Genomic DNA, 13,356 nt, shown 5'->3' on the forward strand with positions numbered 1-13,356 from the left:
ATCTAGGGGAGGTGGAGAGATACTTGAAAAATGCCTTTTAAGGCTGTGTTTAACACTGCTGTTATTTTTTTCTCTCGATTAGCCTGCTTCTATTTTAGAGGTGGATGGGGCAGTAGCAGGTGACTTCTTCACAGTACTTTCCATTGGCCAACATTACACTGAGGACCAATGGCTGAACATGCACTCTTTCTCCATGATCAGAAGATGGCTGCAGTGGTCTGGGGCAAGTGGAGTCAATAGCAGTGATCCAGGTAGTTTGCCACTAAAACATATAATCTCTGATTTTGTCTCTGTAGGTTGCATTGAACGGACATTGTTAAATGAACTGCATAATTGTGAGACTAAAAATACAAGAGATTGGTCACAGGAATGTTCCACGTACACCTACCATTTTGGTCTTCAAATGCATTGGTTTTCTGAGGATTTTCTGTATTAAGTGTTTGCACTTTTCTCTGGACAGGTTAGATACCCTAGATTTAGTTCTGCATTATGATGTGAAAAATTGCAGTTCTTCAGGCAGATTGCTTTGAAATTCTCAGGAATTAAAAATTAATCTCCACAACATTGGTTCGGTCAAACTGGGAAATAAAATCTGAAGAGAATGGTACATTTCATTTTTATTAATTGCTGATGTATTGGAATTTTTTATATAAAAGTTCCTCAATTAGGCAAGGCATTTGGAGACTAGAGGTGATGTGTGGAAGCTGATCCAATAACACTAGGGACTTAAGATAATGATACATTGACTGCTGTTGTGGTTATACTGTTGTGCTGATATCATTGTACTAATAAATCGGGAGTGTTTGATTATGCTAACAGTATTTGAAATTTAAACCTTGGTATAAATTCATAAATCTAGGAATGTAATCAATATAAAAGTACAAATTGTTCCTTTGCATGTTTAATCTATAAAGCTACCAAGGGCTGTGGAGCAATGTGAAGGTGAGGACCAGTTCTCCTGTGAATGCACAAGGTGTAAGAGGCTGAATGGCCTATGCAGTTCCTAATGGTTGCGAACCTCCTAAGTAGTTGGTGGAAGGTTCCTGCAAATCAGCTCAGAACATTATGACTGATACGGGTATTGGTCTTACTGAGAAGACATAAGAGTGTTGGTCTTCTGTGTTTCAAGTGTCATTGTGGTTTAGTTTATAAAATAACGTTGTAGTATTAATGAATTGATCATGCAGCTGCAGGCAAATCTCACACCGTGAATGCCTAATCATACATACAGATCTTAATGTTTTCTTCTAAATTATCACCCATAATGTTAACAGCAATTTGAACGGTTCTCACCCATGATGGATACTGTAATGACCAGTGATAGCAGTGAATGACTGTTTCATTGTTCACAGATCTCTTTGACAGGATTCCCAAAGGAACAGGTGAAAATAAGAAAGATGAAGGGCACGTTATCCCTTTTGGTAACTAGAATTGTTCAAACCTTGTCAGTACAGAAATGTAGAGCTTGCAGTTTTCACTTGAGCACTATAACCTAGTTTAACACATTTTACAAATAAGTTACTGCTTTGCTGTCTTGCTCTCATTAATTCAAGTAATGCTTATGATGGTTAAATTGCCCTGTAAGAAGCATTCAAAGTTTTATGCTTCAAACTTTGGATTGTAACTGTGAAGTTTACCTGCATTTCTGTAAATATTGCTTTGTTTCAAACTAATCCTGCAACTGTAGTGAAGAGTCAGCTCTGTTGCAGATATACCTATATGCTTATCAATGATAATTTTGAACAGAACCAGAAATTATGAGTGCACATGAACAAATGGCAGATGGATTTGTAGAAATGGCAAATTATTTAATCCATAGTGAATACTTTGTAACATGAGTATAATAAAGTTTTCAAAAACAGGAAGTTTTTGAAAACCCAATAAAAAAAGTTCATAAAAAATATGAGGTTCAAGTTATTTTATACAGTTTTGGTGCTAAGAGAATTGTTACATTTGTATTCACTAGCGTTTTGTGTTTGATCTTGCTTCTGGTACCAAGATTATTGCTTTTCTTTCATCTTGATTTCACCAAAATTCTCTGTGATTCAACTTGCATGAAAGTTTGGCTGTTTGCCATTTATTAATCATTGTAATCTATCTTCTAGATGACAAATCTGAGTTAGACAGCTCCATAATGTCAATGGTTTCTGCTTCCTCAACATCAAGTCGGCTAATGCCCCCTAAAGAACGTCTACGGGAGAAAACATTTGAATATTGCAGTCGACTAATTGAACAGAGTGATAGAAGTAGGTACAGTACACTTATTCCTTTATTTCCACTTGTTCTTTGGCTTCAGTCAGTCATTCCACTAAAACAAAAACAGAAAATGCTGAAATCAATCAGTTGGTCAGTTGTTGTCTCTGGAGAGTAAAATATGTCAACATATCAAATCAATAACCTACTATTATAATTGGAAAAGTGGGTAAGTTGCAGATTAAATCTTGTGTTAAAAGGTTAGTAAGTTATGTACTGTCTAATTTTGACTGTTCTCTATTTTATGCACACAAATTGCATTGAGGAGTTGGAGCTGGATTATGGTAGGACATATAGAGAGGTAGTTACACCCAAGGTGCAGGACACAGGAAGCTGGGTGACAGTCAGGAAGGGGAAAGGGGTTAAGGAGCCAGTGCAGAGTACCCCTGTGGCCACTCCCCTCAACAACTGATCACTTTGGATAATTTTGGTTGGGTGGGGGAGAATGACCTAACAGAGCTAAGTCAGAGTGGTCAGATCCCTGGCACTGAGTTTGCCTCTGTGACTCAAAAGGGAAGGGGGAAGAAGTGGCTTGCTGTGGTGATAGGGAATTTGTTAGTTAGGGAATGGACTGGAGGTTCTGTGGGCAAGAACGAGATTCCTGGGTGGTATGTTGCCTCCCGGGTACCAGGGTTTAGGTTATCTCGGATTGAATCCTCTGCATTCTGAAGAGAGAGGGTGAACTGCCAGAAGTCGTCATCCATGTAGGTAGCAATGACATAGGTAGGACGAGTGAAGTGGTTCTGCATAGGGAGTTAGGTGCTAAGTTAAAGGGCAGGACCTTCAGGGTTGTGATCTCAGGATTGCTACCTGTTGTATGTGCTAGTGAGGCCAGAACTAGGAAAATGTATACAATTTAATACATGGCTAAGGAATTGGTGTAGGAGGGATAAGGATTTTTAGATCATTGGGCTCTCTTCCAAGGAAAGTGGGACCTGTACAGAAGGCCGGTACACCTGAACTGGAAGGGGACCAACATCCTGGCAGGAAGGTTTGTGCTGCACGGTGGGGTTTAAACTAGAGCTGCAGGGGGATGGAAACCAGAGTGCCTGAATAGTCAGTGAAGAGGTTGCGGAGGCAGATGTTGTAAGATTTCAGACAAAGTTAGGATTGAAAAGGTTGAGCTTGGTGCGACTAGTGTCCTGAACTCCTTGCATCATAGAAAGGCGGATAATGGTGCTGACGATGAGGTAGCTGGTTTACAAACAGAGGCAAGGTGTAGTGAGGAGAAGCTGTTGACAGGGAAAAATTACAATCAACAGGATGAGTTGCAACATAAAGGGAAACAGATTTGATAAGGGTGAAAACAGGACTGAAGGTGTTGTATCTTAATGTGCACAGTATACAGAGGCATGAGAGAGGAGCTTGCCAGAATTCATTGGAAAAGAACAGTGGCAGGGATGACAGCAGAACACCAATGGCTGGAATTTATGGAAGCAATTTGGAAGGCATAGGATATATACTTCCCAAAGAGGATGAAGTATTCTTAAAAAAAAAAAGATGACACAACTATGGCTAACAAGAGAGGTCAAAGCCAACATAAAAACCAAAGAGAGGGCATATAATAGAGCAAAAAATTGTGCGGTTAGAGGATTGGGAACCTTTTAAAAGCCAACAGAAGGCAACCAACAAAGTTATTAAGAAGGTAAAGATGGAATACAAAAGTACGCTAGCCGATAATATTAAGAAGATACAAAAAGTTTCTTTAGATATCTAAAGTGTAAAAGAAAGGCGAGAGTGGATATCGAACCACTGCAAAGCAATGTTGGAGAGGTGGTAATGGGGAACAACGAAATAGCAGACAAACTGAATAAGTATTTTGCATCATTCTTCACCGTGGAAGACACTAGCTGTTGGTGGAAGTTCCAGATATTGGGGAGCATGAAGTGTGTGATGTTTCCATAACTACTAGAGAGAAGGTTCTTGGGAAACTGAAAGATCTGAATGTAGAACCTGGACCAATAAAGTGTACACACCAGAATTCTGAAAGAGGTGGCTGAAGAGATTGAGGAGGCATCAGTAATAATCTTTCAAGAATCATTCGATTCTGAAATGGTTCTGGAAAGTGTCACCCCACTCTCAAGAAGGGAGAGAGGCAGAAGAAAGGAAACTATAGGCCAGTTAGTTTGACCTTAGTGGTTGGGAAGATGTTGGAGTTGATTATTAAGGATAAGGTCTCTGGCACATGATAAGAAAGGCTGTAGTCAGCATAGTTTCCTCAAAGGAAAATCTTGCCTGACAAATATGTTGGAATTCTTTGAAGAAGTAACAAGCAGGATAGACAGAGGAGAATCAGTTCATGTGTACTTGGATTTTCAGAAGGTCTTTGACAAGGTGCCACATGTGAGGCTGCTTAACAAGCTAGGAGCCCATGGTATTACAGGGCAAGATAAAGCAATGGTGGATTGGCAGGAAGCAGAGAGTGGGAATAAAGGGAGCCTTATTTGGTTGGCTGCCAGTGATTAGTGTGTTCCACAGGGGTCTATGTTGGGACTGATTCTTTTTACATTATATGTAAATGATTTGAATGATGGAATTGATGGTTTTGTTGCAAAGTTTGCAGATGATATGAAGCTAGGTGAAGGGGCAAGTCGTTCTGAGGAAGTAGAGAGGCTACAGAAGGACTTTAGACAGGTGAGGAGAATGGGCAAAGAAATGACAGATGGAATACAGTGTGTGGAAGTGTATGGTCATGCACTTTGGTAGAAGAAATGAATGGGTTGACTATTCTCTAAATGGAGAGAAAATACAAAAAACTGAGATACAAAGGGACTTGGTAGTCCTTGTGCACAATTCCCTAAAGGTTAATTTACAGGTTGAGTCTATGGTGAGGAAGGCAAATGCAATGCAATAGCATTCATTTCAAGAGGTCTAGAATGTAAAATGAAAGATGTAATGTCGAAGCCTTACTTGCAGTATTGTAAGCAGGTTTTTGGCCCTTATTTACAACAGGATGTGCTGAAGCTGGAGAGTGCTCAAAGGAGATTCAGAAAAATTATTTCACAATAGAATGGCTTTGAAAATGAAGTATGTTTGATGGCTCTGGGCCTGTATTCACTAGAATTCAGAAGAATGAGGGGTGACCTCGTTGCAACCTATTGAATGGTGAAAGGCCTTGATAGAGTGGATGTGGAGAAAATGTTTCCTATGATGGGAGAGCCTGAGACCAGAGGACAGAGCCTCAGAATAGAGGGGCATCCTTTCAGAATGGAGGTGAGGAGGGATTTTTTTAGCCAGAGAGTGGTGAATCTTTGCCACAGGCAGCTATGAAGGCTAAGTCTTTATGTAGATTTAAGGCAGAGGCTGATAGATTCTTGATTGGTCAGGGCATGAAGGGATATGGGAAAAAGGCAGGAGATAGAGGTTGAGTGGAAAATCGGATCAGCCATGATGAAATGATGGAGCAGACTTGATGGGCTAAATGGCCTAATACTACTCCTATATCTTACAGTCTTGTACTCTCTCATTTTCTTTGCCTCTCCTTGAAACAGCACTTAACCTTTTCGCTGTAATATGACTCAAGGCATTCAGTGCATCTCACCAGACTCAACAGGATTCGATAATAAAATAAACTTATAGCAGGGAATACTACATCAGCAGAATGATAATCTATTCATTAATATACAAAAACTTACCACAGAGCAAGATTTTCATATAAAATCATATACTGTGGCAGGAGGTTGCATACCTTCTCATTACACAAGGAAGAAGGGTGCAATTTTCTTCATTGTTTAGATATTTTCATACATCAAGAAGTAATGGAAAATAAAAGTGTAACACAATTAAACCTTATATTTTAAAAGATTTGAAATATACTTGGATTGGTACATGGATAGGGATAAGGGCCAAACATATGGACAAATGGGACTAATTGGATCGGAATCTTGGTCAGCATGGTCCGAGGGGTCTGCTTCTGTGCTTATTGTTCCAAATCTTTAACATGTATTCAGGCCATAAATTTGCTATGGTAAAAGTTGCACCATCGTATAGGGAGTGTAATTATAATGATCTGTCTCTTGCAGTCTTTATTTGTCTGTACTTATTGTATCTACCATTTGATTATTTCCAATGCACTAATTTTGTTTAGATCTAGAAGGAAGTCTATTAGAGGAATGGATGGAAAGATGACTTACTAGAATTCTACCAGGGAAGATATATTTTATTTATAAGGAGTGACTGGAAAATTGGGAGTTATTTCTGTAAAGCAAAGGTTAAGAGATTTCAGCGATTTAAACTGGAAGTGGTTTTGAAGTCAGTATACAGATTTCTGTTAACAAGGGCATTGGGGAGATGATGGGATTGGAAATCAAAAGAAGTCTGATGCTGAATATGTAAAATAAAAACAGAAAATTCCTTGAACACCCGGCAGGTCAGGTTGCATTGTAAAATGTTAACTCTTTTTGCAGAAGATGAGAATTTATTTGAAGTTATAAGGATTAAAAACAAACAGCTGGAATACATTGAAAATGGTAGAAGCAAATTTAATTGTAACTCACAAGAGAATTATATATTTTTTTAATTGCAAAGATATGAGGAAAGAGCTGGGAATGGGACTAGCTCTGTCAGGCAGTTAGAACTGAAACTCTGAAATAACTGGCCTCAATTGTGCTATAATTCAGTGAAGTGTTGATCAATTATACAATAAAAATAAAACAATATTTTCCAAATCCTCTGATTTATCTGTTGATATGAATTATGAACAATTTTTTGCTATAAACAGTTCATGGGAAGTTTAAATAGAAGTTTTTAGTAAAGATTAGCATTATTGTAATGACATTAATTTAAAACGATTGCTTCAGTTCAGCAGAATGATCTTAATTAGTTCACTGTTCTCCCTGTGAAGTGATTGAAGTCTTGCAAGGATTGTGAACCATTAAAGTAATTGTTAGCCCACATTGTGATTGGCACAGTTTACAATCACCTATACCATTGTTTAGTAATTGTTATTACTGTGATATAAAATTCAACGTGAGCATTGAGCTAAATTAAACTTGTGCATGCAAACTAATATTTAAATTTTACAATCACAACTGTCGGTTGATGACACCATTTCAGCAACCTGGCTCAAATGTGTGTACAGTAATGGATTAGTCCAATCACAAACAAGAGAAAATCTGCAGGAGCTGAAATCCAAACAATGCACAGAAAATGCTGGAGGAACTCTGCAGGCCAGGCAGCGTCTAGAAAGGGTCTCCATCCTGATGAAGGGTCTCAGCCCAAAATGTCAACTGCACTCTATTTCATACATGCTGCCTGGCCTGCTGAGTTCCTCAAGCATTTTGTGTGTGTTGTTCAGTGTAATGGATTGTCTATATTATTGTTACAACCAAATGTACAAAAATTAATTGAAGAGACTATAGTATAGAGGATACTGAAATTGTACCTGACTGTAAGAAATAATGTTCCTCATTGGAATGTATTGATAAAATTACCTCATTTAGCTGTTAATTTTAGTGATTTTATGTCCACATAAAAGATTTAACTCTTGTACACAAACACAATTGTAATATTTTCTTTCTGCCACCAGAGTGTGTAAAAAGCCTTCAATTATTGTATCTTTGCATTTTCATACTTGGGTTCTTGTTTGGCACAAATTCACTTCCAATCTAAAGATCGCTTTAGACTAATTAATGTGGCTGTTTTAGTATGACTAACCACTCATGTTTGAGTAAGAACTTTAAAAACTGTTCATTATTCCTTCACATATTTGTATCATTATAAGTTCCATTTTTTACTTATCGCTCTTGACTCAGTATCTTGAGGAGATTGGCAGGGGAATTTGATGTGATGATGAATCTTTTTCATAGTGGGTATGCTTGGTCAGTGATGCACATCTGATCTTTATTTTTGTGGTGTAATGGTAGTGTAGTGTTTAGCTCAATGATTTGCAATACAGGTGACCAGCGTTCAATTCCCACTGCTCCCTGTAAAGAACTTGTATGTTTTCCACATGAGTTTCCTCCAGGTGCTCTGGTTTCTCCCACAATCCAAAGACTTACCAGTTGGTAGGTTCATTGGTCAGTGTAAATGGTTCAATGATTAGACTAAGACTAAATCAGGGATAGCTAGGTGGTGTGGTTTGAAGAGCTGGAAAAGCCTATTCCATACTGTATCTCAACAAATAAATAAATTGGTTTCTGTACGCAGTGATCAAGCCATGGATCTGTAACACTTAATGACTGTTAAGAAAAATCCTGCAGAATTATTATGAATACAGACTGTAAACTTGATATAGAGTGAAAGACTGTGATTAAGACATTTATAACATTATTCTAGCTCTTAACAGTGATTTTGTTTGACAAGTGATTTAAAGTCAAATTTTCTTCTTGCTCTATAGAAGCTCTAAAGAAGTCTGACTCAGAACTTCAGAAAGCTGTAAGTATTAATATAAATCTGATTAAAAGTAAATTTGATAAAATGGAAGTCATCAGAGAGTCCTTATCTGTTTTATCCAGCATAAGTAAAATATGGAAAGTGCTTGATATTGCTGAGGTTCAACTAAGCAATATTTAAGGACTACAATAAAATGTGGCACTGTCTTCATTCACATTCTTCCTCCTCTTGTACTTAAAGCTACAGTTGTATGCTTATTTCCTTCCCATTTGTTTGCTTCCTTCAAATTGTTTCCTCTGCCGAGATAGACATGTGAACTGTATTGCAAACTCAGTTGCATCGTTTGTAGTAAGCCACCAGGGGCATCTTGACATCTTGTGAAAACAGTTGCAGGTAAAGCAGCCCTGCTCACAAGTCACACTGGCAAGCAACACTTCACATAATTCTAAAGTGACATATATTTGACAGAACTCGGAACGCATTTTACTCAACCAGAGAGATGTTGGAAAACAGAAAAATAGGAGCAGGAGTAAGATATTCAATCCTTGGGGCCAACTGTTTTATTCTATGAAATCATGGCTGACCCTCTTAACTATATCCCCAATATATTTCCCATATCCTTTGATGTCTTTCAAGCCCAGAAAACTAGTTTCTTCTGAAATATATTCAATAACTTGGCTTCCACAGCTATTTGTGGTAGAAAATTCCACTGGCTTACCACCCTCTATGTAAAGAAATGTCTTCTCATCTTGGACCTAAATGTCTTGCCCCATAATCTGAGAGTGCGACCGTTGTTTCCTAACATCCTCTCTCCATTCAGCCTGTTCAGTAATGCCAAAACTCTGTGTGTTTCAGTCCCTCAAAACTCTAGTGAATATTGACACATTTTCTCCAAATGTGGCAATTCTGTCTTTACAGGAATCAGTCTGATGAACTTTCATTGCACTCCCTCAATGGAAAGTCCATCTTTAGATAAGAGACATAAACTACATACAGTACTTCAGGTGCCATCTCTCCTTGACCCTACATAATTTTATTAAGATAATTTTGCTACTGTGCTTAAAACCTATTTCAGTGAAGACTGTATGCCTTTATAATTGCTTGCTACCCCGCTTGTTTCCTTCTAGTGATCGGTATACAGGGATACCCTGATCTCCTATTACATAAATATTTTCCAATTTATTACCACATAAATGTTACTCTATTTTCTGTTTTTCCTACTGAAGTGGATAGCTTCACATTTATCCTTGTTGTCCCACAGTTGCCCACTTGCTATAGGTCCTCCCCAAGTTACAGCAGGGCTCTGTTCCTATCTTCTGTTATTTAACCTGAACAGCGTAGAAGTCAGAAATGTGGCCGCAAGCCAAGTTCCCAGGTGGCAGAAGATGCCTGTATCCCTGCAGCAGCTGGCAGATCTATCCCACTTGTCTCCCAAATGCTTGATAGTCTGTGTGGGCTGCCCATACATCTGTAAGCTGAAGAGGGCTTAGATCATTACCTGGATCCCACCTTGGCAGCTTTGTCACAAAACAGTGGCATCCAGTTTTAGAAATATTACATTGTTACCTCATAAGTTGTGAACAGCTGGGCATCAAGGATTGATCCCTACAATATCACATTTAACGCTGTTTGTTACACTGAAAAAGATTCATTGTTCAGTTTTTTGTGTTGACTAATTTTCAATCCATGCTAATGGAGTACCCTACTTCCTATGTGCTTTAATTTTGTATACTAATCTCTCAGGGGAGACGTGCAGCTTTGGATCTCCCAGTGGCCACACATTTTAATTCCACGTCCCATTCCCATTCTGATATGTCTATCCATGGCCTCCTCTACTGTCCAAATGAATCCAAACTCAGGTTGGAGGAACAACACCTTATATACTGGCTGGATAGCCTCCGACTGATGGCATGAACATTGACTTCTCTAACTTTCGTTAATGCCCCTCCTCCCCTTCTTACCCCATCCCTGACATATTTAGTTGTTTGCCTGTTCTCCATCTCCCTCTGGTGCTCTCCGCCCACTCCTTTCTTTCTCCTGAGGCCTCCCGTCCCATGATTCTTTCCCTTCTCCAGCTCTGTATCACTTTCACCAATCACCTTTCCAGCTCTTAGCTTCATCCCACCCGCTCCAGTCTTCTCCTATCATTTCACATTTCCCCCTCCCCCCCACTACTTTCAAATCTCTTACTATCTTTCCTTTTAGTTTGTCCTGACTAAGGGTCTTGGCCTGAAATGTCGACAGCGCTTCTCCCTGTAGATGCTGCCTGGCCTGCTGTGTTCCACCAGCATTTTGTGTGTGTTGTTGTTAGCTTTTTCCATAATGTGTTTTAGTAATTGAAAGTAAAGAATAGTGGGTGGGGTGTCCTACATTACAGTATGAATCACTCACGTACATGTGTAGTATGAGAACAGGGACAGCAGTGTAACAGAATTTTACCCTGCCCCTCAATAATCTTCAGGTATATTAAGGACGTGATTGTATAGCTAAAATGTGTCTGCTCCAAGTCCCGTTCCAAAAGATAGTCCAAATTCAACAAATTTGAATTCCTGCACATACCCATGCTCATAATTTGAAAGGAATACAAGCACTGAAAAAAGTCTAATTGCTGAGAAGGCTCAGTGGTTTTAATAGAGGGAAAGTGAAAATGAGGCAGTTGACAATTTTACATCAAGAGCCTTCATCTACATGAAAGGTTTCAACCCAAAATGTCAACTCTCCATTTCCCTCTATAGATGCTGCCAGCCCACCAAGATCCTCCCGTCGATTGTTTCTTACTCCAGATTCCTGCCCTGCAGTCTCTTGTGATTTTTTTTTACCTCAGCAAGATTTTCTCCTTAGATTTCTGCCTCATTTGTTTTGGGCTGATTCTTCTTTGTCTTGTCTCCTAGTGTCTGATTGAAGCAGTGACTCTGATGGACCTTATCTGTCAACATGATGCACTGTTTGTGTATCGAGCCTTTCCAGTGGTAAAAGCGCTGTACAGTAGGATCAGTACAGACTCCGGTTTTGCCAGAGTGCTGCTCCCAGTTGCTCAATTTTATCTAAATCACAGTAAGTCAAAATGACTCCATTCAGTTCTATGTATTCTCAGGGAAGGCATCAACATTTTATAGGGTGTTATGATTAAATTTGACTAAATAGAATTACAGAAGTGTAACAAAAAAAGCTACAATTACATATTGCCTTTCATTACACAAGTGCTGTAGAGACAGTGGGAGAACAAAATCAAAATGTAAAATGCTGGAAGTACTCAGTAGTTCAGGCTGCATTTGTGACTTAGAAAGAGTGAGCATTTTTGTTGATGAACCTTTGTCAGGTTTAGGAAAGAGAAAGTTTGCTTTAAGTTGCATCAAAGTTGAGCAAATAATGGATAGGACAAAACGACAATCTGATATGGAGAAGCCTGAGTTGTTGAACTTATCTGGGTGATACGTTTAAAGAGAGAAGCTAGAGAGTCAGAGAGAGCACAAATGAAAGAATGTAAAAATAATGAAATACAGAACTGTAAGAAATGCCCTGCAGTTCAAGCTGCACTAAGAGATGTTGAGCTAAACATTTCGATGACCTACAACAAATAAGGAAGATCATGTGGGCTCATTAGGCCAAGAGGGCCTGTTACTGTGGTGTGCCTTTTAAAAATTAAAAAATGAAATTTGCATTTCAGGTGAGCTGGCAGCTGTGGACTCTGAAGCTGTTTACAGGCAATTATTCACCAAAGTTCCTTCAGAACTGTATCAAGACTCTATGCTGGCCTTTGAATTTGTTAAATTTTGCAGAGAAAATGCAAAAACACTCAGAGAAAGTGTTGCAATTTTTCACAAAAGCTTTCCGAATCTACTGAAGGTGAGAATTGATTGCAGGCAAAGTTGATATGCCTATAGTTCTTGAGTAGAAGCTCCAGCAGTTCAGAGTGCTTCGGTTTATCATTGTTTGCATATTGTACTGTACGGCTACATGTTCCACCATAGATGTAAATTTTTTTTTTGCCTTTGTGTTTTTCTAACCAGTTCATAGCTTGGAACGCATCAGCTTTATTCCCTGAGTTCGCTGAGTTGCTGCCGGATCTGATTCATCCAGACTCATTGATTGAAATACTCCATTCACTGCTTGATCTGCCCTGCTTGACTGCAACACTTGAAGCCCAGCTCAGGTACTGTCAAGGTTGCAGGCAGCTCCTCTCTTAATAATCCAGATCAAATGGAAAATGAAGGGGTTGTTTTATTTCAGAGTTTGTTGGAAGATCAACCTGAGGCATTAATTATATTCCTCTGTGGGCAGATGTGGTCTGATATGCTGGGTGCTACTAAACTTTAGGTTTCATTTCAAGCTTCTGCCATCCAAAATATTTGGTTTAATTTTGTTTAACTGTTTGTGACTGTTTCTGTATCATATTTTGCAGCCAGCACAACTTGCTCATCTCCATTTTTAGAGATACTCATGGCTTTACTTCTCTTCTCCTCTCACAGCAGATAGCTTAGGATATACTTCTATGAATGCCAAAAAGCCTTAATACACTTCACTTCAAGCAGCTGTCTATGTCTAACTACACAGTGTCTGTATGTTGCTTGACCATTATTGTTTTATTATGTGAGTCTTTTATAGACCCAGTTGATTAGAGTTCAGGATCAACATGTTCCTTTGAGGATTAAATACAATGATAAGATTCAGGAGCCTTGGATGACAAGAGATATGGTCAATTAGTCAAAAAGAAAAAGGAAGCATATATAAAGTTTGGGAAGCTGAAATTGGACAAGATCCTGAAAGAGT

The 13,356-nt window shown here is 38.8% G+C and overlaps 1 protein-coding gene across 3 annotated transcripts in view; it reads left to right on the forward strand.

The window, feature by feature from the left end:
• The window catches only part of ap5z1 (adaptor related protein complex 5 subunit zeta 1), a 49,607-nt gene that overhangs the window by 12,299 nt on the left and 23,952 nt on the right, over positions 1-13,356 (forward strand). For 2 of the 3 annotated variants that reach the window (XM_059979490.1, XM_059979493.1), the window contains exons 6-12: positions 83-251; positions 1,353-1,421; positions 2,106-2,246; positions 8,591-8,628; positions 11,478-11,640; positions 12,254-12,432; positions 12,597-12,739. In XM_059979490.1, coding sequence (XP_059835473.1) covers positions 83-251; positions 1,353-1,421; positions 2,106-2,246; positions 8,591-8,628; positions 11,478-11,640; positions 12,254-12,432; positions 12,597-12,739 — 902 coding nt within the window. The remainder of the gene's footprint in view (positions 1-82; positions 252-1,352; positions 1,422-2,105; positions 2,247-8,590; positions 8,629-11,477; positions 11,641-12,253; positions 12,433-12,596; positions 12,740-13,356) is intronic. The other variant, XM_059979491.1, reaches the window with a different exon arrangement.

Source organism: Hypanus sabinus, chromosome 9 (genome assembly GCF_030144855.1).
Source record: "Hypanus sabinus isolate sHypSab1 chromosome 9, sHypSab1.hap1, whole genome shotgun sequence".
Lineage (NCBI taxonomy): Eukaryota > Metazoa > Chordata > Chondrichthyes > Myliobatiformes > Dasyatidae > Hypanus > Hypanus sabinus.